Genomic DNA, 27,286 nt, shown 5'->3' with positions numbered 1-27,286 from the left:
TGGCGTGGCGTGGCGTGGCGTGGCGTGGCGTGGCGTGGCGTGGCGTGGCGTGGCGTGGCGTGGCGTGGCGTGCGTCCTCCCTCGGCGCCGCGGCCGGGAGCCGGAAGTCATGGAGGTAGAGTCGGGGCAGCAGTTTCCTCTGAGCGCGCTTGAGCGCGGCCCTCGGCGTGCGGCACCGGAAGCGCCGTCCGGCTCGCAGCCGCTGTCGCGGCGGGGGAGGACGGCCGCGCCCGCCCCACCCTCGTGCTCCCCGGCGCCGCCCGACCCCGCGTTGTTCTCGGGGCCCAGGGTCGCGGCTGACGTCCGCGGGGCCGTGGTGTGGAGGCTCTGCGGCCGCGGCAGGCACGGCCCGCAGCCGTTCCCCGGCCGGGGCCGTGCCCGCAGGACGCGCCGTGCTTGTCGACTGTGTCCTGACTGGCCTTCGACCTGAAGGACGTTTTCTCTAGGTGGCCCCTCGGCCGTGTGGGAACCGGGCGGTGAGACTCGCCGCCGGCTCGCACTGGCAAATTAGAACTGTATTCGGCATTTTCAGGCCATTTTGATAACGTAAAACTAAATCGCAAGGGTCTCACTCACTGACCTTAGCTTGGATTCAAGGGGGCTGCCTCCCAATGAGGATCACTTGCCTTCCTCTCTCCGGGAATTCGGTGTCAGCCAGCCGTCCGCAGTTTTAGCAATAGCCGCTGCCTTCTGAGGACGGTGCGCTAGGTGCTTTTCAGGTGTTATCTCGTTACTGCAGCCGTGGAAGGTGGTAATAGTTTACCCTCTCAAAGTGAGAAGCCTCAGGAGTGTTAAGTAACTTCTTCAAGGCGAGAGGTAGACAGGGTCTGAGGAAGAGCGCACCAGCTCGCGAGCGCAGGCCTCGTGCCCTGCCCCGTGCTGCTCTGGACAGGGCCCTGAAGTATCAGCGATGGCGTGGGGCGTGCACACCACGCAAACAGGCAGGGTTTCTGGCTGCTCGTGGGGGGACAGGCGTGTTCCTAAGTGTAATACACAGGAGGATATATTTATTGTCGTGAATGACAACTAAAGCATTACAGCATCGAATATTTGTTGATTTGAGGTTGGATTTTATTTCTCGATTAACAGCAGGGTCTTTCCCGGTCTAAGAGAGTGTGGGCTTAAAAGTTAACCTAGGAACCAACTTCTAGGATTGTCTGTCTGTTGGTTAGGGGTGGGATGTGGCCTCTCCCCAGATCCGAAGATCTGGGAGGCAGGGCGGGTGTATTTCAACTCAGGGTAGGAGGAGCCAATCGTTCATGCAACTCTTTATTTTTCATTCATTGCATGCCAGGGTCTGTGCTGTGTCCTGGGGATACAACCTTATATAAGATTCGGTCTCTGTGCTCTAAGATCTTACTGTCTGGTTGAGTCTGAGGGACAACTGTGTTGATCTGGAGTCTACAACCAAAAGAGACTCTTCTTACGACTTCAGTTGCCAAATCCAGGGCCCACTTTAGTAGTGGAGCAGGTGGGCTTTTCTGTAGAAATATCATTTCTGCCTGTCACCTGTCACTCCAGATGTACAGCCCATTCCTTTAGGGTTGGAATCCTTTTTAAATTTCAAGGAGTGCTTTTTGATGTGAATGCAACCTTTTAGAGTTATATTTCTATGTTAGTCCAGAGACAAACCACACTAGTTTTTGCACTAAGATAATTGGATTTAAAGAGTTAACTAGGTATAAAATTGTTAATTAGTAATCTGGAAGGATAAAAAGAGATCTCTGAAAGTATTGTGGAGACGGCCGGCAGCTGTGAGAAGCAGTCACTCCCCACAGGACTGAGAGAGCTACAGGAAGTGGCTGGAAACTTAGAGGAGGGTTCCTGCGTGGCTGAAACTCAGGTCACTAAGGAGGAAATCGTGCCACCCAGCTATGTGGAAGGGCCTGGCCAGTCTGGGAAGCAAGAGTTTCGAAGGGAAGGCACAGACGCTTGGCGTTGTGTCTCTGGCCGGCACTTGGTAGTGAAGCTGGGCCTGCAAGTGTCGGGATGACTGTGGACTGGGTTCAGCTGCTGCAGCAGGAGGCACTGTTGCCGCAGGGCAGTGCTCAAAGGAATAGAAAGTGCTCAGGAACTCCCCAGGCTGCAGGCAGCAGGAGCAAGTCCCTCTCCCCTGCTGCCCTGCAGTGTTCCTAGGGTCGGGCGCTGACTGGCTGAGCAGGCATCACAGAGGATCGCCAGATATTCCACACAAGTTTCTCGGGCAGTGCCTCACCTGCTAGGGCCTGAAAGGATTGGGTGACAGTCAGGGCTGAGAGTGGGAAGTGAAGATTTTGGGGACAGAAAAGCGGACAGGGTAACAGGGTCCTGCTGACCAGGATGGAGACACTTAAGCTGGTTGGCTTCCAAATTAACTAACCTTAGGACAGGACTTAACTAACCTTAGAACACACACACCCCTTAACTTGACACATCACATAATGACCCCAGGTCAGTTTTAGACCTAGAGTGTGATCTTGCAGGTTTATGAGATGATCTTAGTGTGATGTCGGGAAAATTGTGAAAATTTGGTTTTATTTAATTCTTCATGGAAAAACAGTGTGGTTTGCTGCTTTTTACACCATCTAGGGAGTCAGAGTTATGCTTTTTGTTTCTGTTTTACTTCATTATGCTTGATTTTCTGTTTTCCCACCCCTTATTTAAAAATGCTTATTTTGATAACTTTGGTAAAAGAATGCTGAAGGGAATAATGTACTATCCATAAAATATACTGAGCTTCTGAAATTCTTATCTTAAATACTATGGTTAATAAAGTAATTTAAAATCTTTAAACATTTACTTGGAAATATTTGCATAAGTAATCTTTAGTTAATATTTAATCACAGTGTTTTAATCATATAGTTCTCATGACATTCAGAAAGTGTTAACACAGTAGCTGTACTTGAGTATATTCTATACTTAAGACAGAATAGAATTTTCTTGTGATTTAAATATATAATAAAATTCACTTTTACTTCCTGTTAAACTGTGTTTTATATTTTATATTTCAGATATTAATAGAGGATCCTATTACCACATGTCTTTCTCCTTTGGTGTATGATATGATCTGTAAACTTGGGTTTGAAGTCAGAGAAAATTGCGACATCAGTAGTATTGTAACTGAAAACGGTGATGTGTGCTGGAAGACAATTACAGACTGTGTGGTTTATACAGAATCAGGTTTGTACTTTCTCTGCAGCACAAACCCCCATCAGTACTGTTCCATTTAAAATGTCTTGACCTGTAAAATTTCCCTTTCTGCCCATTGCTTTTTGGGTTAGCAGATGTTAAAGTACAGGCTTAGTTTGAAAGAGAAGAGGAATCGGTGTGGAAAGAGGGAATGAGGCCTGAGAAGCATAGAAGAGTTAAGGGGAAGCTGGGCTGTGGAAGCCAGGTGTGAGAAGGAAGGGTCAGGAGGCAGTGAGGGCTGAGGGGCTCTCTGTTCCGCTGGTGAGCCAGGTGGAGGAGGCAAGAAGGTAGAAGTCATATGAGTTAAGAGTGTGTCACGACTGGTGGTGTATACAGTTATTTTAAATGGCTTCCAGGCATTCTTATATGTTTTTTGAAATAGGGATGTGGGTTGGGAAATTTAATAATAGTTGTAAAAATTATAAGCAAACATGCTCTGGCCCAGCAATTCCATCCAGGAATGTACAGGACAGGCCCAGCCACAGGTATGAATGTGTGTTTGTGCCAAGTTACTCCTTGCAGCATTTCGTAATAGAAAAAAGAAAAAGAAAGAAGAAAAGAAAGAAAGAAAAAACATTGGAAATAGCCAGGTGTCAAGCAGTAGGGGATTGGTTAAGTAAATTATGAAAAATGCATGCAAGGGAATATTATGCAGTGGTGAAAAAGCGTGAGGAGGCCCATCTTTCTGATCCAGAAGTCTCTCTAGGCTGTATGGCCAAGTGAAAAATAGGAGGAGCACGTACTTGTATTATTTGCTTGTGTGTGTATAAATATTTCTCAATACACCCGAGGAATTTATAACAGTAGCTGCTATAGAAGGAGGCCTGGTGGCAGGAGGGAAACTTTCACCCTTTTATACTTTTTGGTCATGAACCATGTGATTGCTCAGCCAAAACTTATCAAAAAAACAAAACCAAAAATTCATATTATAACTATGTTCCAAAATAGTTAATAACAATTTTTTTTATTTTTATTAGTTAATAACAATTATTATTAACTAATGTCATTGGAAGGCTCATAGTCTAATAGTGTTACATTAAAAAGTCAGGTTAAAATATTACATATGCAATATGCACCTGATTTTGTACAAACTTATACACGAGTAAAGGGATTGAAAAAATGCTTTTTCTCTTAATTGAAACTTTATTTTTCAAACTCTCAAGTTTTGTTTTTTTTTTTTAAATTTTTTGATGTGGACCCTTTTTTTGTAAGTCTTTATTGAATTGGTTACAATATTGCATCTGTTATATGTCTTGGTTATTTGGCCTGAGGCATGTGGGATCTTAGCTCCCCGACCAGGGATTGAACCCACACCCCCTGCATTGGAAGGTGAAGTCTTAACCACTGGACTGCCAGGGAAGTCCCTCAAACTCTCTACTGAGAGTTTTTCTTTTATAATAAGATAAACACTATGTAACTTATTGTCAACAAACATGAGTATCTTTATTGTAAGTTCAATTATAAACTGGTTGTCAACTTTGCAGAAATTTCATAATTAAAGCACTTTTTCTTTGATGATTTAGGCATTTGCATCGCACGATGTGGAGCTGTGGTACTAACTTGATTTCTTATCCTCGAAGCCCAGGGTCTGGATTACGGGGAAAGCGTGAGGCTGCTGGGCCCTGTGTGTGAGGCCGTCCACTTACATCTGTCATCTCTGTCCAAGGGGCAGTTTGAAATGCGATATGCACCGGGGCTCCAGTGGACAGGTGTTCCAGAGGTTTGGCTTTTGAACAACCTTTAGAAATAAAAGACTCTCCAAATTCCACTTAGAGGCCCTTATTATTTGCTGATTTTAAAGGTGTCTCCTCCATCCTCTGGGCCCTCAAGCTGTGAGAGGGCTTGAGTGTTTCGAGGGAAATTTGGAGCTTTTTGCAAAGCCCGCAAAGCTGGAGCTAAGAGACATCCTTTGACCAAAGGAACTTTTTGGATGCAGTGTCAGGACTGGGGTCTAGGGAGGTGGTTTGGTACATGGGTGCTGGTCGTGGGACAGAGGAAAATGGACAGCTCCAGGAAAAAAGAAAGACCCTGCAGACTGATAGTAAGGTGTTCTTGAGGCAGTGGGACCAGGAGACTGGAGGTAGGGATGCTTGGCTTGTTGAGGACGAATGGAAGGGAGGAGGGGTAGTTTAGGGCCCCCAGCCTGGATTGTCTGATGGTTGGTCTGGTGGCTGGTTCAAGCCAGCCGTTTTGTTTGGCACATTGTATGATCACAGTAGGGCAGTAACTGTAAAAAGTCTAATTCTAAGATATTTTGGATTTCCTGATGTAGGGTGGAAGGCTCTTCCCTTCCCCCTGTGTAGTAGCTCTCTCAAGTGGCAGGGTGCGCTGCCTTATGTTTATCCATCTTTAAGAACTAATCAAAATGGGAAATAAGATTTAGGTCAAAATATTTGACCTTTCAATTTACAATTATGCCAGATTTATTGCTTTTAATAAATATTTAAATAAAGAACTTTCCCAAAACTCCTTAGATATTGAAACATCTTTCTTCATTCTTTGGATATTATATTTATATAGAAAATGTTTACCTATACCAAAAAAGTCATTAAAATATGCCAAATGAAATCATTAGAGGTTTGAATTTCATTAATAGAATTGTGACTTTGAGAAATAATACCTATTGAACACAAATTCTAACATATGTCTTGTTTTAAACAGTTATTTCCTGAAATATTTGATGCCTTGGAAAGTCTTCAATCGCCTGCTATTTCTCTTAGCTTAATGAAGCTGACTTCATGTCTGGAGCGAGCCCTGGGTGACGTAAGTGTGAGGACTCTTTCACTGTTGGTCCAGTAAAGTATCTGAATGAATATTAAGCTGTATAGTAGTTTCACTCAGATTTGTTGATTTTAATTATTGTTTTCCTATACAATCACTTAGCACAGATTTTTAAAATATTTTTCTTTTTGAATGATTATGAGATCAGAAACATTGGTGTCTTCAGCACTTTTCTCCCCTCATTTGTACATACACTTGCTTTGTGGGTGATTTTTTTGTTAACATCATCTGAGTCGTAATACAGTTGTTTGTTACACAGTATTTGTTTGAATTTTAGGTGTATTTACTGATTGGGAAGGAATGCCCCTTTCTTTTAAGAGATCTACTTGCGTCTGAGGAGCTCGCTCAAGTCTTTGGGCAGCCTGTGGTAAGCTTGTTCACCTAAAACTGATGGAGTAGGAACAACACAAAGCAGTCGATGTTAGCTGTACTTTTCTTCCTCAAAAATTGATGCTGTGTTAGGAAAAAGTTAATTATTTCAGTAATTCAGGCGTATTTTCCTTTCTCACATCCCCTTTCCAGCTGAAGTTGCCCTTCTTCCAGCCAAAAAGACACACCTCTCTCTTGTCCTGAGTGTTAATGAGGTTTGATAATAGCCTCTGGTGTGATAAGCAGGTGTGAGGGCCTCAGGTGTAGTAGTAACCTTTGATGGGATGACCTCTGATGGAATAGCTCAGATATAGTAACCCCTGGGGGCTGGGCAAGTGAGCAGTTTGAAGTCTGTTGATCTCATTGATTAAGTATTAATTATAATGTTAATTCTAGAAGTTGTAAATATAATACTAACATTATAGAATAAAATTTTAACCCTTTAAGGAGTGATATTACAGTTTTATTATTAAAAAATCAGTATTTTTAACATGAGGAATTATGCCCTTTGCAGCTGTTCATACTTATCGTAAAAAAAATTTAGATGCCAGTTAAAAAACATGCAGAGCTCTGTACTTTTGCAAATCTTCAGGAGGCCACATGATCAAGATTGTTTCAGACCAGTGACTAGCCTTTAGGCGGCTGAGTAACACAGGGCTGAGCTGTAGGAGGAAGCCAGGGTCATGCCAACCTGGGAGGACGTGTACAAATGAGACGTTAAGAATCTGTTGTCATTAAAGCTCTCCTGCTCTTCACCCTGGTTCCTTACCCCTGTCAGCCTAAGGATTGTTTTCTTTGGGGAAGAGTATGGAGTGAGGTACAGACTATTTGCTGTCACACTGAATTCTTAAACTCCGTTGTTTTCACCTGTTCTTCGTTTTCTGCCTGTGTTGGGCAGTGAGCCTTTTGCCCACCCACAGCCCTTTTAGCTCCCAGATAATTTTCCTAGTTCATTGGCATATATATTTCTGATTGCCCAGATGGTATCAATGATAAATTTTCAATAATATTAAATTTAAAACAAATAATATTAAATTATTGATATTATTATAGTTATTAATATTTAAGTTAATATTAAAGTATTTAAAATTAGTGTGAGAGCCAAGACTTCCTGGAATAGTATTGAAGGACTGGCTGTCAGGCATTCTCACATTGAGTTGAAACCCCTTTTTATAACTTCCTGCCCTTCAAGGGAAATCTAGACTGCATCTGTTTCCTCTTCCCAGCAAGTCTATATGCTGTGTGAAGATGGCTCAGTCCTTTCCCGAGTCTCCTGGAGGCTCAGCTCTTCTTTTGTACGACGTGGGCTTGAGTTCTCTTAGTCTCTGAACAACTTCCGTTTTGTCTGAATCTCCTCTGAGGTGCGGGGCTCCAGACCCAGAGGCGGCCCATGGAAAGGTATGATTATTGCAGTCGGATCAGACCCTCCTGGTATTGGGAGGGCCTTCACTTTGTAGGTGGAGGAACAGAGCAGGTGAACCGTGAGCTTCAAGTCAGGTGAGAGGCTGGAGCCTCGGGGGTCTGGATCTTCCTCACTGCCCTCTATGTTTTACCACAAGCACACGCTGCTTACTGTGGAGTGTCTGTTTATCATTTTCTGTTTTATTTTATCTGGATACTGGGCATGTTGATGCATGGTACGAAAGCAGTGTAGCCTGGGTGGGACCTCATCTCCCTTGTGGCCTCTGAAACCTTGGTCTCACCTCTGCCTGCTTGTATTTTCCTCTTCTGCCTAGTGGGAATAATAGTACCTTCCTCAGAGGTTGTCCTGAGGGTGAGTGAGTAGCAACTACACGCAGATGTGTCTGACATGTTGAGCAGTGTTGGTTTACTGTTCCTGTGATCATTACTGTGTGCTGTTGGCTCCGTTGGTTCCAAGAAGAAGGCTCGCTCACGTGACTGCAGTGCTGTGTTGCTTTACTCGGTGACTCAGCACTCTGCTCCCTCCCCACCAGATGGATGTGCTCAAGGTCTTCGTGGGCTCTCCATGTGGACTCAACCTTCGCAACGTCCTGTGGCACGGCTTCGCGGCACCTCCGGAGATTCCTCCAAAGTAAGGTGCTAGGGAAGGGAGTCCTTCTCTTTTTTGATATGCTTAAGAGTTTGTTTTATTTTGAATTTCACATCAAGGAAAGATGTGTTTTGAGAAAACTGAGAGTTTGGGGACAGGATTTTGAAGATAAAACTGAATGTTAGTGGCAGAATGACTGGGGTGGTGACAGGGTTGTGATTTCACTGACTTGCACCCCAGAGGCGGAAGTGGTGATGTGCAGAGCTTCCTGGTGGGTATGAGACTCTAGGTTTCGGCTCGCAGGTTTCTGAGACGTCACTGGTCCTCTGGACCACCGCACAGCTTCATCCCCACAGCCTGAGGAGTTTTCTGCAATTTAATGCTGTTTTGCTTTCTTAATTTTAAACCTTTTTTTTTTAAAGTAGAGCTTTTTGTGTGTGTGCTGAGTAGATCCAGCAGATCTCTACGGTATTTTCCACTAGATACTGTTCGATGATGCTATTGTTGACAGCAGGACTGGGTCAGCTACTAAAGGGTTACCTTCAACAAGCTGAGTTTGCATTGGCACATCGACCTTTCGTGACTCTTACAGGCTTGGAGGATTTGATTGCTTTCCCTGGCAAGTACCACATTTCACATTTTCCCGTGAATATATCTTTGTAAAGATATTTATAAAGTTGTTAAGTAGCATTGAGGCTTGAACTCTGTGGGTGGAATAGTTATTCTCAGGAGCGAGATGCCTTTGAAAGTGTCATGAAAAATCTCTTAAACCTTGCCACATAAATCCTTACCTCTTCCCACTGTGCCCCAGGGTTGTCGTGGGGAGTCTGAGAGTCGCAGCTACGTGAATCAATATTAATGATGAAGTTAGTGTATCATGTGGATATGTTGACGTAAAAATGGCTTTGGACCAGTTTGTAACGTATGTTCCCTTCTCCTTTTGGCTCTCGTGGCTTTGTTCTCATAATCATGACAAAAGTGCCAGCAATATAAATGAGCTCCTGTATTATCTTTTTTTTTTTCATAGTATTTATTACATATTTTGGTTTTTCTCTGACTTCATTTTGGGTAGTCTTTACTATGATGTTTTTAAGAGTAAATATCATTTCTTTTTCAGTCCATAGCATGCTGTTACACTCATTCAATAAATATTCGTTCCTATCTAATACTGTATTTTCACTTCCATAAGTCTCAGCTGGTTATTTTTTTTTTCCACCTCTTGATTTATCAACTTTCAACAATACATATTGATTGTTAATTAAGAAAGATACAAAATTTGGCACTCTTAAATTACTTCTCGCTTTTCATTATTTTCTCTTCCTTCAGTTTTAGTTGTTTTTTTCTATTTTCTTTTAAGAACTTTTATTGAGATACAGTTAACAGACAATAAACAGCATATATTTAGAGTGTACAATTTGGTGTCCCAATCTCCCAATTCATCCCCCCCCCAACCCTCCCCGCCCTCCCCACTTGGTGTCCATGTGTTTGTTCTCTGCACCTGAGTCTCTATTTCTGCCTTGCATTTCCTCTTTCATAGTTGTTAGCATTTGCCTTGTGTATTGAGGTGCTCCTATATTGGGTGCATATATATTTATAATTGTTATCTTCTCTTCTTGGATGGATCCCTTGATCTTTATGTAGTGTCCTTTCTTGTCTCTTGTAACATTTTTTATTTTAAAGTCTATTTTATCTGATATGACTATTGCTACTCCAGCTTTCTTTTGATTTTCATTTGCATGGAATATCTTTTTCCATCCCCTCACTTTCAGTCTGTATGTGTCCCTAGGTCTGAAGGGGGTCTCTTGGAGACAGCATATATATGGGTCTTGTTTTTGTATCCATTCGGCCAGTCTGTGTCTTTTGGTTGGTGCATTTAGTCCATTTACATTCAAGGTCATTATCAATATGTATGTTCCTATTACCATTGTCTTAATTGTTTTGTTTTTGTTTTTGTAGGTCCTTTTCTTCTCTTATGTTTCCTGCTTAGTAAAGTTCCTTTAGCATTTGTTGTAGGGCTGGTTTGGTGGTGCTGAATTCTCTTAGCTGTTGCTTGTCTGTAAAGCTTTTGATTTTTCCGTCGAATCTGAATGAGATCCTTGCTGGGTAGAGTATTCTTGGTTGTAGGTTCTTCCCTTTCATCACTTGAAATATATCGTGCCACTCCCTTCTGGCTTGCAGTTTCTGCTGAGAAATCAGCTGCTAACCTTATGGGAGTTCCCTTGTATGTTATTTGTCGTTTTTCCCTTGTTGCTTTTAATAACATTTCTCTGTCTTTAATTTTTATCAATTTGACTACTATACGTCTTGGCGTGTTTCTCCATGGGTTTCTCCTGCCTGGGACTCTCTGCACTTCCTGGACTTGGGTAGCTATTTCCTTTCCCATGTTAGGGAAGTTTTCAGCTATAATCTCTTTCAGTATTTTCTCAGGTCCTTTCTCTCTCTCGTCTCCTTCTGGGACCCCTATAATGCGAATGTTGGCATGTTTAACATTGTCCCAGAGGTCTCTTAGGCTGTCTTCAGTTCTTTTCATTCTTTTTTCCTTATTCTTTTCCGCATCAGTGATTTTCACCATTCTGTCTTCCAGGTCCCTTATTCGCCCTTCTGCCTTAGTTAATCTGCTGTTGGTTCCTTCTAGTGTATTTTTCATTTCAGTTATTGTGTTGCATATCTCTGTTTGTTTGCTCTTTAATTCTTCTAGGTCTTTGGTAAACTTTTCAATCTTTGCATCCAGTGTTTTTTCAAAGTCCTGGATCATCTTCACCATCATTATTCTGAATTCTTTTTCTGGAAGGGTGCCTGTCTCCTCTTCGTTGAGTTGTTTTTCTGGGGTTTTATCCTGTCCCTTCATCTGGTACAAAGTCCTCTGCGTTTTCATTTTCTCTCTCTTTCTGTGGCTGTGGATTTCAGTTCCACAAGACAAAATACTGCTGATACTGCTTGATCCTGCTGTCTGCCCTCTTGTGGAGGAAGCTGTCTAGGAGGCTCCTGTATTATCTTTTGGTTTTTTTCATGACAGAGTTGTTTACCACATTAATGGGGTGGGGGACGCAGGGCTGTGAAAGAACAGCTAAACCACGCATTTGCTGCAGACCTGCTCCTTCTCCTCATGGGCCGCGCTGTCGTGCCTGTACTTGCTGGTGTGAACGCTGGAGGGAGCAGTGCAGGTCCTGTCGGTCCCGGCAGCCTTAGCCTTTTCCTGTTGTGGGTCCTTTCGGTAGTCAGGTGACTGCCAATAATGTATGTATTTTGAAGACTTTGTTTTTGTAGAGCAGTTTTAAGTTTACAACAAAATCAGGAGGAAGGTGCAGAGATTCCCAGCACCTCCCCCCACAACATGCACAGCCTCCCCCATTATCAGCATCTCCCACCAGATGGTACATTTGTTACCAAGGATGAACCTATACTGACACATCATAACCACCTTAAGTTTATCTTTGGGTGCACACCTGGGTGCTGTATCTTCTGAAGATACAGTTAATCTTCTTGGCTAGTGTCGTCAGCTCACTGACCCTGAACTCCTCGACTCAAAGATGTTGTAGCTTAAATCCCAGAAAAGGTGCAGTTGCCCATGTCCCCTTTTTCCAAGGGTGCTGTGGTCACCTGCAGCCCTGGCCCTAGTTTGGGTGGTCGCACACTTAGATGGCACGCTGCCTGGGGCCCACGGTTCCTCTTCCTGCAGAGGTCGGCTCCGTCCCTGAGTGTGTTTACACCTTTTTTCAGTTGATTAGTGTGATTGTGCTTAAAAATATTTGCTATTTTACAGATGTTACTTATGAGGTACTTTCAGTATTAGAAGACGTGATGAAGAAATCCACTTTTATACTAAAAATCATGTTGCCATATTGGGAAGTTGCATTCGTCAAGTTCAAGTCTCACAGGTACCTGAAGTGTGGTGTTACAGAGTGGTCGTTGGTAGTGCGAGGGCCAGGCCTTCTTAGAGTCCTCTGCCTTCCCTGCTTTGTTGCTGCTGGAGTAAAAGCAGGCAGGAATGGGGCTGGCTCAAGCACAGACCTGAGTGTAAAATATCTTCATGTAGTTAATTGAAAGGCATCTTGTAATTGTGTTTTAAACATTATTGTCTGTTTTTTGTACAACTTTATACAGTTTTTTGTACAGTTAATAAGGGTAATTATTTTTAACAGATTTATTTATTTTTATTTAAAAAAATTAAAAAATTTTTTTGGCCACACTGTGCGGCTTGTGGGTTCTCAGAGGCTGACCAGGGATTGAACCCAGGCCACAGCAGTGAAAGCCACCAAGGAACTCCCCAATAATTATTTTTTAGAATCAACTTATTAACATATTTTTGAGTTCTTACTATGACTGAAACATGGTGTCCCGTGTTAGAGAATCATGAGAGAAAGAAAGATGTCAGTTTGTGGCTATATTCCCTGGGGTTAAGTCCAGGAGTGTAAGCACCAGGGTTCAGTGGTCTATACTGCCTTTCACGTTACCTTATCCTGATACATACATTTGATTGGATACCTTGAGAACCCACTGAAATCCTCATATCTGAGTATTTTTTAGAAGTGATAAAACCAGTTTAGCAGATCTTTGATGACATTTTATTCTACTGCAGCTGCTAAAAATGTTTCATCATACATTAAAACACTAGAAAGTAGTTTTGCAGTTACTAGCCTAGTGAGACTTTTATTCTGTTTTTGTTTGTCATATTAGTAAGTAATGTCACTCCTCCTTGCTTGGGACACGTATTGGTAGTATCTGGAATATAGCACGCTTATTATGGTGTTGGTGCCAGTGTTTGCTTTTAAAACATGAAGTTTTGCTTATTTCCTTCAATTTCACAGGTTTGCTGACTGTGTCATATTGTTATTGGTGCAGCTAGAGACTGGACTTAGGAAAGTTTTTGCCACAGTTAACAAGTGTCCAAAGAGACTTCTTACTGCAGAGGTAACACGTGCTGTAACGGTTGATGGTGATCGTTGTTGCTGTATTGACATTTTTCTGTGCCTAATTAAAAGTTTTTAATATCTTACATTTGCTTATCGTTAAATGAATTTTTTAGCTAAGAATGTTCTTTGGAAGGCTTGACTGTCATTTTTTGTGGCTTCCTATTATGATTTTATATGATTTATATTTATCTTATTTGTGATTGTTTTTGAGGGTTCTGTCATATTTCGAAGTAGTCTTTTAAACTGAAATGGTGTCATAAAATTAGATGACGCTCATGTTTTCTCTGAGCCATAGTTACTGGTGTACTATTGTAACCCCATGAGGTGGGCCATGGGTCGTCTACAGCATACCCTTCTCTAAGGATACTGCTTCCTTTTGGCCAAAACTGCCAGGGAGGCTTAGAGATGCTCTGAGTGGCCATGTGCCTAGCTATGGGAGAATCCATTAGTTAGGGGAAAGGGAGAACATATATTATGGTATGAATAGCAGCATCTACCATACTTGGTATTCGTGTTTCTTTCACTAGTTCGTCCTCCTCTTTTTGCCCCTTTATACAGGCATTCCTCAGAATTCTGTTCTCAACCCTGTAGTCTCTTTATATTTGTTGCCTGGGAGATCTCACATAATCCCATGCCTCAAGCTGTTACCTGTGTGGGAGCAACACCAATTAGAAAGTACTTTGAAACTAATGAAAATGAAAACACAACATGGCAAAAGCTGTTGATGCAGCTAAAGCAGTGTTAAGAGGGCAGTTTATAGTGTTAACTTCCAGCAGTCTCCAAGGCATTGTCTCTAACTCATAGCTCTTTGATCTCGAGTTAGGTTTACACCTGTTTATCTTCATGTGAGTTTTCCCTGGCAACTCAAATTTGCTTTATTTCAAAACAGCCCATTTTTTTCTTCCACAGATGTGTTGTCTGATATTCCTTGTTATCCATATCCTCTTCATGGCTCTACACCAAGCATTAACACTATCTTACGCTCTGCCTGCACTTCATTCTCCTTGTGGACCTGCCCTGCCGGTGGGTTCTACCCCTGATTTATCTTGTGGTCCTGCAGCACTGAGGCCTCACATGGCTCCCCGGCACACTTACCTGAACTCATCTCCCCCAGGTCTTTGTGATTCTCCTCCTTCTCTAATCCATTCTCACACTGCTGCTAATTGTTTTCTAAACTCATGAGTACTCATATGTCTTTTATGGTCTCATCTGCTTAAAAACCTCTCGTGGCTCTCAGCACCCACCTGCAAAGCTCACACTTCTGCGTGGCTTGTAAGAATCTCAGAGTCTGGCCCCAGCCTTTCTCCAGTTTGTTTTCCATCTGATTCCGCCAGCATTATTTAAGCTCCTTGCCAGTTCCTGGACATGTGAGTCTTTCCTCTTATTTTGCCCACTGTCCCCTGCCTGGCCACGCCCAGCCACAGTGGTGACCTCCCAGAGCCTTGTCTACTCAGGTCTAACAGCTGCTTTTCTCTTTGTTCTGTTTCTGTCTTATCTTGAGGCAGTCCTGCTTTGCTGTGTGTGCATTTTTGTAGAGGTCTCTGGTGTAGGCCCCATGGGAGTGGGGCATCAATATTTATGTCTGCCGGTGCCCTCTCCCAGTGCCTTTCATGTAGGCTCTGCCCAGTCCAGTGCTGTGGAGTGAAGCCTGGGTCTTCCAGCAGAAGGAACTAGAGCCCCAGAACTAGAGCTAGAGTGTCACAGCTCTCACTCGAGTGTTCTTAGAATTAACTTCATGGTAGCATGAGCAGTCACTGCATGGCTCTGTGGTGTCATGAATATGGTTATTTAGTTGTCATTTCACTGCACAAATAAATAGTGTGACTGTTCCTACAGAGGGTGTAGTTTATCAAAGAATATCTTAAATTTTAGTCCAGGCTTTTATCCAGGATAAACATAACATCAGTTTATTTATAAGGCAATACATAAATGAAAATACATTGTAAAATTATAAAGTGCTGTGCAAATTCTGTAATTATTTATTGAATACTTATTGTGGCGTGAGATCTCTGCAGAGTCAATGGAGGATATGAAGATGTGTAAGACTTTGTGACACTTTAGAAGCTTATGTGTATTAGGGGTGAGAGATAAGACATTTATACCAATTCCATAAAATGAGGTAGAAGTTGGGAATTCCCTGGCAGTCCAGTGGTTAGGACTCTACACTTTCAGTGCTGTGGCCCGGGTTCGGTCCCTCATCTGGGAACTAAGATCCCGCAAGCTGCATGGCACGGCCAAAAAAAGAAGGTAGAAGTTAATTCACATCATTTATCGGGGTGACTGAAAAGTTTGGCCTTTTTGAGGAAGTAGTGGGGATATTTAGTAGGCAATTGAATATTTAGGATAGAACTTGGGAAAATTTTTAGGGTCAGCAATACAGGTTTGGGAGCTAAAGATACAGGCTGTAGAGTCATCTACACAGTAATAAATGTTGAAGAATATTTGATAATTTTAAAATGAAAATACATTAATAATATTAGCATTAATAAGTACAACACATTTCTTGAGCATTTGCCTTCCACAAAATACTGATTTTGATACACAGTGTGTAAAATCCTACTGAATACCCTTTGAGATGGGCATTCCTCACTTCCAGTTTAGCAGGAAACCTGAGTGTGTGGAGGTGCTCAGGGTTTCACTTATAGAAGGTGTTGAAGTTGGGATTAGAATGCTAGGGCAGCTTGGCCACGGGCCATGTCTGTGAACTCCATACTAATTACACCAGGAAACATGAAAAACAAAGGCTATTTGTTGGAGAAAATACTCAGTTGTGCTCACTTGCACGCAAATACCAGCCATCAGTGGAAGTGCTCTGTTTGTGTGAGTAGTGATTGGTGAAGTGGGATCATAAGTGCTGGAAGTATCTGAGCTGCAGTACTTGTGAGGGCAGTATTCTAACATGGCTCGACCACCAGAGTCGCTGTATTTTCATGTCTTTTATATTGTGTTTATGTTGTCCATGACATTCTTCCCAAAGTGTTGCTAGGTAAAGGTTTATTTAAAAAAGAAGGTTTCAGATTTGTGGCCGTGCTAGAATTTTTTCCTGCTTTGAATAATGTCACACTACTTGTATTTTGCTTTAATTATTTCTTTTCTTTCCTTTTCTGAAGTCAACAGCTCTTTATACTACCTTCGACGAAGTAAGTAAACTTATAAGGTATCTTGAAACAAACAAAACGTATTCTTTTAAAATAAAAATTAAAATGTAAAATTAAAGATCAACCATAAATCATATGCTTACAGGAAAATGTTGATAGTCATGTAAGCAAAAAAAAAAAAAAAAAAAGGAAAAAGGTGATGATAGTGTTGAATATAGTTTTCAGACTAATTGAGAGCCAGTCTTTTTAAATTAATTAGTTTATTAATTTATTGGCTGTGTTGGGTGTTTGTTACTATGCATGGGCCTTCTCTAGTTGTGGTGAGCGGGGGCTACTCTTCATTGCCGTGCATGGGCTTCTCATTGCAGTGGCTTCTTTTGTTGTGGAGCATGAGCCGTAGGTGCATGGGCTTCAGTAGTTGCGGCACACAGGCTCAGTAGTTGTGGCTCACGGGCTTAGTTGCTCTGAGGCATGTGGGATCTACCCTGACAAGGGATCAAACCCGTGTCCTCTGCATTGGCAGGTGGATTCTTAACCACTATGCCACCAGGGAAGCTCTGAGACCCAGTCTTATTAACCTAGTTTCTAAAGTTATGGAAAGGCCTTAACATACATATATACACATGTAGATACATATAAACATTTACATATACACAGTGCTTGCAACTACACATAAACACACATATCTATATACACATGCAACTACACACAAACACATACATACACACATATACAAGGGTGAGTCAAAAATTATCCACACTCCAGTTATATTAAAATTTCTGTTCACCGCACTGTCTTATCAGCTCTTTCTGCTCAAGGCTACTGTCTCCCCAGTCACTGCTATGCAGGTGTGAATGTGTTACGTCAGTTCATTTGTAACTGTGGTACAAGCAACAGTGGTTGCCCCACTTGTGATTTGCACGAAAGAAGAACAGCGTGCAGATTTGTTTCTGTGGTCTGAGGGTGTACCTGGTGCCGTTATTTATCGAAGACTTTGTGCACAGTATGGAGAAAGTGTTTTATTACGAAGAAGTGTGCATGAATAAATAGAGATGCTTATTGAAGAGCTGAAGCCTAAACTTTCGGATTAAACGCAGAAGACTGCTATCCAAGGGCGCTGTGATCTTGCATGACAATGCACGTCCACACACTTCTGCCCACACTCTCAATACTCTGCAAAAACTTCGTTTTGAGGCGTTAAAGCCTCCTCCCTATAGTCCTGATGTTGCTCCATCAGACTTTCACCTGTTTGGTCCCCTGAAAGCAGCCCTACGAGGACAAAGATTCACTTCTGATGAAGAAGTGAAGACAGCGGTGCATGTGTGGCTCGCAGCTCAGCCTAAAACATTTTTTAATGAGGGAATACGAAAGCTTGTTGACAGATGGACAAAGTGTATTGAAAAGCAAGGAGGTTATGTCAAAAAATGATGTATTTGTCTTTTCTAAAAGGTAATTAAGATAAATTCTACAGCCAGAGTGCGGATAATTTTTGACTCACCCTCGTATATGCACATATATATGCATAAATGCCACACACGTATATACATGAATATACATAAGTGCACATATACATACCTATATATGTGTAAACATACATTGGTTAAGAAAAGCTTTCCTTAACAGGTGGTTGCTATGTTCTTAAGACCGTCCTTATTTCATTTAACCTGCTCTGAACTTACACAGCGTGTCAGACCAAATGTACTGTATCTTTTGACACTGTAAGTTCTGTATGTGTATGTTTGTGTACCAGTTAATCAGCTTACTTCTTTTTGGTGTTTTAGATATTGGCAAAACACTTGAATGATGGTAAAATCAATCAACTTCCTCTTTTCCTTGGAGAGCCTGCCATGGTAAAGTATTAGGCATTGACACTCTAATACACTTGTATTAATGGATGTGATGAGCACGTCTCAAAAATGGCGTTAATTTTGGTTTGTGACGTGCCCAAAAGACGTGCTTCTGAAGCAGTCTCATGTCTGCACATCATCGTCCGTGTAGCGGACGTTTGCGGAGCTCTGCCCCTAGCTCGGGGACTGTGCCTCGTGCTGGCTATTCAAATGTCCTTTTTCTAAGGCCTGATGACTCAGCTGCCCTGTTCCTAGACAGTATTTGAATCTGTGGGTTATGTGTATTGTGATGGTAGGAGGGGCTATATTTATTTATGTATTTTATGAATGACAATAAAGTCAGGTGCAACTAGTAAGATAGAGTGGTGGATGAGAAGATAATTATTTACATCCATTTTGTTTTTATCAAATGTTTGTATTTTATGAGGATATTGCAGTGACTACTTTGGACTATAAATAGAATTTTTATATTTTCTCCTTTTAACTGGGAGTTAGCAACCTAGGTTCCAGTTCCCGCTGTGTGACATTAGTCAGATTCCATATGCTCTTGGGTGTCCTTTCTGCCATCTGGAAATTAGAATGGTTGAACTAGTTTATCTAATGCTCTTTTTCATCTTGGATCTCTGTGACTCTTCCGTTCATCAGCAGTTTGCCTGGGTCAGCAAATTGGGTTTTCTGACTCTTTTTCCTCTACGTTGTGGAAGAGTCCTTGGACTTGTGCCATTAAGAAAGAAGCAGTGTCTTCATAGGGCTTCAAAAATAAAACGGTGATCTGAGAAAGGACACATAGGGAAAAGACTCATAAGGGGAAAGAAAAATGGTGTTGTCCATGTGAGAGCACAGCAGTGGATTTTTTATTGATTGGGAAGTTGTCTTCCAAATGTGGTCAAATCCGTTCTCCCTCTTTAGGGGGGTAAGAATGAGAAAGCTTGTTTTTAAAAGCACTGGAGCCATGCAAGCAGTTTTGTAACCCTGGTGGTGAGTTCTACAAACTTCTTAGGTTCTGTCAGTCAGCGAAGAGGCAGATACAGAAATAGGGCTCCCTGAGGGGAATCCTGCCTGAGGTGTGGGTGCGGTTGTGGAGGATGGGGTTTCTCAGGGGAATCTTGAGCTAGTGGGGTGCTATCCTGCCCAAGCTGGTTGGTGTAATGATAAACCCAAGAGATCTCAAGGACAGTCCTAACTTCATACTTTTCTGTTGTGTGACCTTGAATGACTTTCTTTTTCAGGCTCACTTTTCTCTAATGAACACTGTTGCTCAGATGTTGCGGGCTTGCCCTTTCAGGGCCTTCAGACCTTCCTTCTTTCTGCTGAGAATACTGACCAAATATTTTCTGTGTCATTTTTTTTGATAGGAATTTCTCTGGGATTTCCTGAACCATCAGGAGGGTCCCCGTCTAAGAGATCGTTTAAGCCATGGGGAAATCAGTTTACCTGAATTTCCAAAAGAAGCAGCCAATCAGTTGCTTGCATTTTCCTTTGTGCTTTTACTCAGATTTATTGATGAAGATCTATTATCAATGTTTAAGGTAATGTGTAGGGAAGAAGCCAATTAATTAGATCCACTGTCCTTAAGTTGTGAAGGAATGTAGTTTATTTTCAAGTGTAATTGATTATATTTTAATCTGTTGTTTTAATATATGAGTTACAGTGTGCCTTCATCCGAACATGTGACTATGTGTACTGGTATTCTCTATAACAAATAAATCAATATTACTTGACCTCACCTAAAATAATTCAACCTATTTCCATTTTTTTCATCTTTATTGAAGTATAATTGCTTTACAGTGTTGTGTTAGTTTCTGCTGTACAACAAATATATTTTTATATATATATATATAAACCAGCTATATTGATACACATATCCCTTCCCTGTTGAGCTTCCCTCCCAGCCTCTTTATCTCACCCCTGTAGGTCATCACAAGGCACCAAGCTGATCTCCCTGTGCTATGCAGCAGCTTCCCGCTAGCTATCTATCTTATATTTGGTAGCGTTTATATGTCAGTGCTACTTTCTCACTTCGTCCCAGCCTCCTCTTCTCCACTTGTGTCCTCAAGTCCGTTTTCTACGTCTGCGTCTTTATTCTTGCCCTGCCACTAGGTTCATCAGTACCGCTTTTTTAGATTCCATATATATGAGTTAGCATACGGTATTTGTTTTTCTCTGACTTAGTTCACTTTGTGTGACATACCCTAGGTCCATCCACCTCACTACAAAGAACTCTATTTTGTTCCTTTTTACAGCTGAGTAATATTCCATTGTATATATGTGCCACATCTTCTTTATCCGTTCATCTGTTGATGGACATTTAGGTTGCTTCTGTGTCCTGGCTATTGTAAATAGTGCTGCAGTGAATGCTGTGGTACATGTATCTTTTTAATTCAGCCTATTTCTTAAGAATACATTTGCTTATGTTTTTAACAGTGACAGATATTGCAAACCAGAGAACAAAGTATAAAATAGGATTAACCAAATAAATTGGAAAAATTTACAGGGGACTGTTAAATGAGAGAGTAGAATATTTTGCATTTGTCAATAAACTGTACTTTTATATTTTGAAAGACATAATTTAGCTTAGATTGTTAGTTATATTTTAATTTTTTTTCAGACTGTACATGTAACAGTTATGGTAAAATTTGTTTCAAAGTTCCAGCAGGATAGAAAAATTAATGCAAAAGTGAAAGTCCTCAGGAATTCCTCCTCCCAGAAATAACTGCTATCAGTAGCTGGGTGTCCCTGCTCCCTTTTCTTTCCCTGAGCCTGCATTGTGGGTTCCTGTGGACGTACTCTGTTTTGTAACTAGCATTTTCATTAACAGTGTATTTTTGGTTATCTTTGTTCTACCTTTACTCTTATCTCAGCTGCCTGACACCCCGTTTTATCAGCGCGTCATTTATGGGTGATTAGAATTTTCTCTGCTGTGAAAAATGTCTATGATGCTAAAATTCTTTGGTGAACTTCCTGTTTGCTCTGTTTTATTCCGTTTCATTTTCCTCCCAGGTTTATTAGCCTTATTTGCCATTTTCAGAGTACCTGTTGCTTGTTACCTGTCATTAGGTTTTAATGTTTTTTCTCTCTGACTTATGCATTTGAAGTCATTCTTAAAAGACCCTTTGCTTTCCAAAATTATAAATGTATTCATATGTTTTTCTGTATAGTTTATAGCTTTTTTTCTCCATTTACATCTTTTGATCCAGCTGGAATTTATTTCACCTGGGAGTGAGAGAATCTAGCTTTACTTTAAAAAAAATTTTTTTTTTAACAAACTGCTTGCAAGTTGGCTGAGCACCATTTAGAGAATAAATATCTGTATACTGTGTGCACTGGACTGTAGACCTGGACTCTCTTTACCTGTCTTTACTAAGCCTCATGGTACAGTTTTATACCTGAGAGATTACTTTCCTGTCCCTCTTTTTCAGAATTGTCAGTGCCTCTTCTCTAATCGTTTTTCCAGTGAACCTGTGTAGTTAAAATAAACACGAAGCCTAAGCCCAACCAACCAGCCCAGGGGAATGAGCTCCTGATGAATTAATGGGATAACTGACATTTTCACAAGACCGAACATTGTTGCCTGACGCAGGTGGCTGTTCAGGCCCAAAGGCCAGCACCCCCTCTTCACTCTCCATGTTCAATTCTCTACCTCAAGATCGTGCCCCAGTTGTGCGTCCCCCCTTCCTGCCACCCCTGCTGCCCCCCTGAACCTCTGGGAGGGTGTGGCACCCGTGTGTTCCCCCTGTGCTCAGAGGCCCTCCCCAGGTTCCCGTCTCAGGGAAGAAGCTGTGTGCACTGTGGCGGCCCCGCTCATCACTGACTTCACAGCGTGAGTCCCGGAGACCCCGCTGGATGTCAGCCGCCCAGTGAGGGCTGGTTTCTCTTTGTTGCATGAAGCGCCTGTGTAGGTGTCTGAGTGAATGAAAGTTAGGCGCATTTCTTCTCCAAGTAACGACTAGCTGTTCGAGTTGTTTTGTGCTGTTGAGAGTTCTAGGTAGTTACTGCTTATACGTAGGAAAGCTCTTGACTTTGGTGTGTTAAGTGTCCACTGTTAACTCACTGACTTTGTAATAGTCTGTCAGCTTGGGTTTTCCAGTTATACAGATGTGTTAGCTGTAAATAATGCTATTTTTACTGTTTTAAAAATATTTTTATGTTTGGCGGTTGAGTGTTTATAGTATGTAGTCCTCTTTTAGTTATATTGATTTTTAATGTTTAAATTCTTATGTCCTAGTTTTTTAGGAGAGTCTAAAATTTTCCACTTGCTTGGAATCTTTTTCTTCGTATTTACTTCTAGTTTTGCTGCATTGTGGCCAGAGTGGCCTTTGAAATTGTCATTGTTCATCAGCCTCAATTAAAATAATTTTGTTGGTTATGGTTTAACTACTAAGTCAACCCTATTTTAATGAAGAGTTTTGCTGTCTTTTAGCCGGGAGAATTATGTGAAGGAACCTGATGAGAAATCGGCACTCTTATATGAACTAAGATGCAGTAGAGGAAAAGTAGACGTCTGACCAGACGTTGTAGTAACAATCGTCTGTTTTTTCTGAACCAGGAGAAGGCAGCAGTGAGAGCGTTGATTTGTCTGGCGGAAGCCTACGCCACTCGCTGCCATCCAGTCGCTCAGCTTAGAAAGCAGGTGGGCGGGCAGGGGCGCGTGCGGGGAGGGGCGTGCGCGGGGAGGGCGGGGCTGCGCGGGGAGGGCGGGGCGTACGCGGTGAGGGGAGGGGCGTGCGCAGGGAGGGGCGAGGCCTGCGTGGGGAGGGCGGGGCGTACGCGGGGAGGGGTGGGGCTGCGCGGGGAGGGGCGTGCGCGGGGAGGGAGGGGCGTGCGCGGGGAGGGCGGGGCCTGCCCCAGACCAGCCACCAGGTTTTAAAGTGTGGCTTCTGTAGCAGTGTTCCACGTGTCTCCCTTAAAAGTGAAGGCAGCATCCGTAACAGCATCGACGTTGTTAGAACATAGTTTCAGGAACCTTCCTTAAAACCTTGCAGAGCAGTTGTGCGTCGCCCTGCCAGGTGCTGAGCTGTGAGAGGAGCGTTGCGGTGTGGCCGCGGCTGCCTTTGCCCGAAGGAGCTGAAGAGGAGGCCGAGCGGTGAGTCCCCCCGGTCACGCCGGCCTTGCGGGGTCTGCGAGCATCAGCCTCCGAGTGACGTCTTCCCCAGCCAGGCCGTCGGGAGGCGCACCCCAAGGAGCGGCTGCGAGCGCGTGGCAACCGGGGGGCTGGGCCTTGGGGGTGCCGTTTGCAGAGACGGAGGGCAGAGGGGCGAGGGGCGGGCCTCGGGGGGCGGAGTGGCGCCCGCGGCGGGGACGGTGCGACAGCGGGGCCGCCGCTGCGAGGGCAGTGGCCTGAGGATGTGAACGTGGAGACACGGCGGAGTCCGCCGCGGGGAGGACTCTCGTGGGTCCCAGGTCGTCTCACAGCAGGTGCGTCGCCCGCAGTGCGTTCTGTCGCTTATTTTTTTACCTCTGCCTCTGATGGAGTCTTTTCCATGTTATTTTGGGGAAAAGCAAGTAGCAGATTAAGTGCTTTGCTCAGTGAACCACTGAAGTAAATATCCTGCGCCGGCTCTCATCAGGCATCTTGCTCATGGTCTTGTGTCTTCACATGTTTTCTGTTTTTCAGATCAGAAGGTAATTCTGAAGTAAATGCCTGCAACTCTTTAATCGCAGAAACTGTGGCCGAGCTGTGTCGCCACGTGCCCGAGACCCGCTGCGTTGCCCGCGACGCGGAGTGCCTTCCTCCGGGGAAGTAAGTTACCGGCGTGGTGGGGGGCAGCCTGGCCGTCCTCTGCGCAGGGAGTCGTGCGCGCGGGCGGTGGCCATAGGGGCCCGCTGTGTCCCGGGAGGAATTACCGGATGAGCCCCGGTGGTGCGTGTGTCCGTCTGTCCTGTTCTCACACCCGCACCTGCCGGGGTGACGGCCGCGACGGGTGTGCAGGCCGAGGAGGCCGGCCAGTGACAGGCCCTCGCACCGCTCTGCCCTGCAGGCGGCCCCCGCTGCTCCGTGAGCTCTGCTGCATCCCTGTCCCGACCCTGTTCTGCCCCAGAGCCGTCCTGGAGGTGCTGGCTGTGCTCCGGAGGATCGGCACCCACTGCCGCCGCGTGTGTGACCAGGTGGCCGCCTGCGCGGAGCTGAGGCGCCGGCAGTGGGAGGACAGGAGCCTGCGCTCCCGGCAGAGGCGCAATTACCTGCGCCTGGTCCACAGGTGCGCGGCTTACGGGTCTGGTTTGGAGCAGCTCCGATGGGCACCTCTTACCTCAGGGTGCACTTCTACCCCTGACTTCAGAGAAATACTGAGTTTCAGGAAAAGTTACATATGTGTCACTTTAAAAATACCATTTATAACTTTGGAATATGGGTTCTACGGACCCGAATGAATATTTGGATTTAAAATATGACAGCAGATGTACCTTGGGAATGCCAGCATTGTGTATTTTAGACTGTGCTACATCCGCACAAAGTTACCATTTTAGACAAATTCCTAGAATTTTTGGGTTGAGCGGGGTCTGTGTTTATAAAGCTTTCCGAAGGTTACATCCAGCTCCACCCTTACTGAGAGTTCACGAGATGATGCTGTTGCATCACATCCTTCCCCAGAACAGATATAGCTCAAGTTCCTCCCAGGAGGACAGGAGTCTGCCTGTAACTGAAATTTGGGTCCCAGGGACGTTGAACCCATTCTCACGTTTAAGCCATTTGTGTTTCTTCTCTCGTGAGAGCGCTTTGCTGAAGGCTGACTTGTAAGGAGGGAGCTGCTGCCTGGCAAGGGGGACGGCAGGCGAATGGAGGGCCCAGGTACCAAGCGATGGAGCCGGCTCCTCAGGGCAGGCAGGGCGCCCGCGGCCTCAGAACCCGCAGAGGCGCTCGAACCCGAGGGGGCGCGGATCACAGCCACCAGAAGGACGGCCGTCCACGCAGTGTTCTTTTCAGAACCTTGGATTTAAGGATTTTTGAAAGAAGGACTGGTTAGCTGAAACATTTTTCTTCTTACAAAGATGATACTTACGCTTATTAAATTTTAACTTATTTTATCTATTTTTAGTATTAAGCTTCTGTCTCCTATGCTTTACCTGATTTTATTGCTGATTGCACTGGAATTGGTCAACATTCATATGGTTCTTGGGAAAAATACTTCAGAATATCAGCAGTATCTAAGGTCAGTGTCCACACTTATAGGAGATGAAGCTGTGTTTTAATAATTTTGAATCATGTTCGCTCCTGTTGGTTATTTTCTTGGTGATTTTTTTCAACCCCAGCCTGGCCCTGAACTGTTCTTCTCTGTGGATTTTAGTGTAAGTTTGTGAGCTTTTAGAACTGACACATTTCAGAAAATTTTACCTAATTTACATGTGAATGATTTCAGAATTCCTCCCTCTGGGTGGTAAGAACGACATCCAGACAGTCTTATTGGGAGGAAGTTGGTGTTGCCGCCATCGTCTTGCAGCTGTGCGGACTCCCGAAGCTCAGAGCTGTGGACTGTCTCTGCCCCGGGGCTGTCCCGGGTACCTTAGGGTGGTGCCCTCCACCCACTAGATGCCAGTAGCCCACAGCTGTGACGACCAAAAAGGGGCTCAGATGTTGCCAGACGTCCTCTGGAGGCAAAACCACCCCAACTGAAAGCCACGCCTCTAGACAGAAAGTCTGTGGGTTTTTATCCTTTTATTCTTTTAACTTTTCCCTAAGTGTGAACATTTCAAAAATTCATAGTTGGAGAAAATGTTAGGCTATTTGGGAAACTTTGAGAACTTGGAAAATGAAAATGGCACTTCTTCCCATCAGTCAGAGGTAATTCCTCTGTGAACTTTCTGACGAGTTATCTTTTAGGAAAAGCCTTTCAACAGCAATAGCTACTCCAGGTGGGACGTGTCTCCTTTGAAGGGGTGGCCCCTCCGTTGGGGTGGAAACAGGAGGCACAGCCCCCGAAGTCCTGTGTCCTGTGGCTTTATTATGTGTGAGTGTGGCCCAGACAGCCTCTAAGAGCCTGTCTGGAACTGAGTCTTATCAGCTAAGAGCATCCGTCGTATGTGATTTGGGAGAGAAAGATGGAGGGTGCATGAGCTATGTGGAGCCAGGGGCGTCCACCCCCACTGGTGACACTCAAGTTCAGCATTCTTCTCCTTCATCCAGTTTATATTCTTTCATTTTCATTTTGTATGTATTTCTTTGTCTTGAATCTTCAGACAAAAATTAGCTACAGTACTTTAGTTGTAACTTCAAAGTGAAGGGAATACATTTAAATCATTATTGCATTTTACAATGGAATAAATAAATAAATTTCTTTCTTTTAAACAGGTTCTTAAAGTCTGTCTTGCAATACACAGAGAACCTGGCAGCTTACACCAGACAAGACAAGAACAAGTGGGATGAAGCTGTCAATCTCACACACGCGGCTTTGTTGAAAATTTGGACTTTTAGTGAGAAGAAACAGATGTTAATACATTTAGCCAAGAAATCCACAAATAAAGTAGTCTAATAAGTCAGGATGCTTTGGGCTCTATCAGAAAACCCGACTTGAGTGGACTTACAGCATGTGAGTTGAAAACCCAAAGGCAGGGTCGATTCCAGGTACTGCTTGATCAGGGCACAAGGTCCATTGCTCTACAGTTCCCCAGTTTGCTTTTCCCGAGTTGTTGGTATGCACCTCAGGCTGGATCTCTGAAACCAAATGGCCGCAGCAGTTTTGGGTCTCATCTCCCAACGCATACTGTCCAGAGGAGAGATTCATCTCACCCAGCTGTCACCCAGGAACGGGCAGCTTCCTCTTACTGGTCACAGGTCTAATTTTGAAACGACGGCTGTGGCCAAGACCCTGCCCTGCACTAACCAGTCAGGCTGGGTGGACGTCCACCGCTGGACTGGCCACTGGGGCGTGGCGGGAGGGCTGGGGCCGGTCTCCCCCATCCCTGGAGCGGAGAGTAAGGTTGATACGATCCAGATACCGTGGGTGAGGGTTGGGGAGGAGCAGCTCCTGGACTGCTCTGGGCAGCAAGCCTACCAGTCAGCGTGTCCCCAGGGGTCCAGGTCTGGCGGGTTTCGTGCAGGAGCTGATTGGGCAGCGGCGTGGGGGCCAGGGCTTCCGCGGAAGAGCCGGGTCAGTGCCCGAGAGA

The 27,286-nt window shown here is 43.9% G+C and overlaps 1 protein-coding gene across 16 annotated transcripts; it reads left to right on the top strand.

The window, feature by feature from the left end:
• The first annotated feature begins 24 nt into the window (after window positions 1-24).
• ERMARD (ER membrane associated RNA degradation) lies at window positions 25-26,654 on the top strand. 16 transcript variants are annotated; one of them, XM_057740096.1, is made up of 19 exons: window positions 25-115; window positions 1,295-1,471; window positions 2,991-3,159; window positions 4,749-4,888; window positions 5,830-5,931; window positions 6,227-6,316; window positions 8,274-8,371; window positions 8,812-8,948; window positions 12,093-12,207; window positions 13,138-13,240; window positions 16,353-16,382; window positions 18,122-18,190; window positions 19,543-19,716; window positions 22,734-22,817; window positions 23,170-23,270; window positions 23,802-23,927; window positions 24,166-24,384; window positions 25,222-25,335; window positions 26,472-26,654. In XM_057740096.1, exons 3-19 carry the CDS (start codon window positions 3,042-3,044, stop codon window positions 26,650-26,652), a joined length of 2,001 nt encoding a protein of 666 aa, XP_057596079.1. In that variant the 5' UTR covers window positions 25-115; window positions 1,295-1,471; window positions 2,991-3,041; the 3' UTR covers window positions 26,653-26,654. The 16 variants fall into 16 exon arrangements, 13 of the variants coding, with proteins under 13 accessions (XP_057596079.1, XP_057596075.1, XP_057596074.1 ...); XR_009054406.1 differs by lacking the exon at window positions 1,295-1,471 and adding an exon at window positions 25,543-25,822 and having other exon boundaries at window positions 82-115; window positions 26,472-26,604; XM_057740097.1 differs by lacking the exon at window positions 25-115 and adding an exon at window positions 122-476.
• Window positions 26,655-27,286: the final 632 nt, after the last annotated feature.

The sequence above is a fragment of the Hippopotamus amphibius genome, chromosome 6 (assembly GCF_030028045.1).
Source record: "Hippopotamus amphibius kiboko isolate mHipAmp2 chromosome 6, mHipAmp2.hap2, whole genome shotgun sequence".
Classification (NCBI taxonomy): domain Eukaryota; kingdom Metazoa; phylum Chordata; class Mammalia; order Artiodactyla; family Hippopotamidae; genus Hippopotamus; species Hippopotamus amphibius.
Note: the sequence above shows the minus strand (reverse complement) of the source record. Positions and strands in the feature narration are given on the sequence as shown.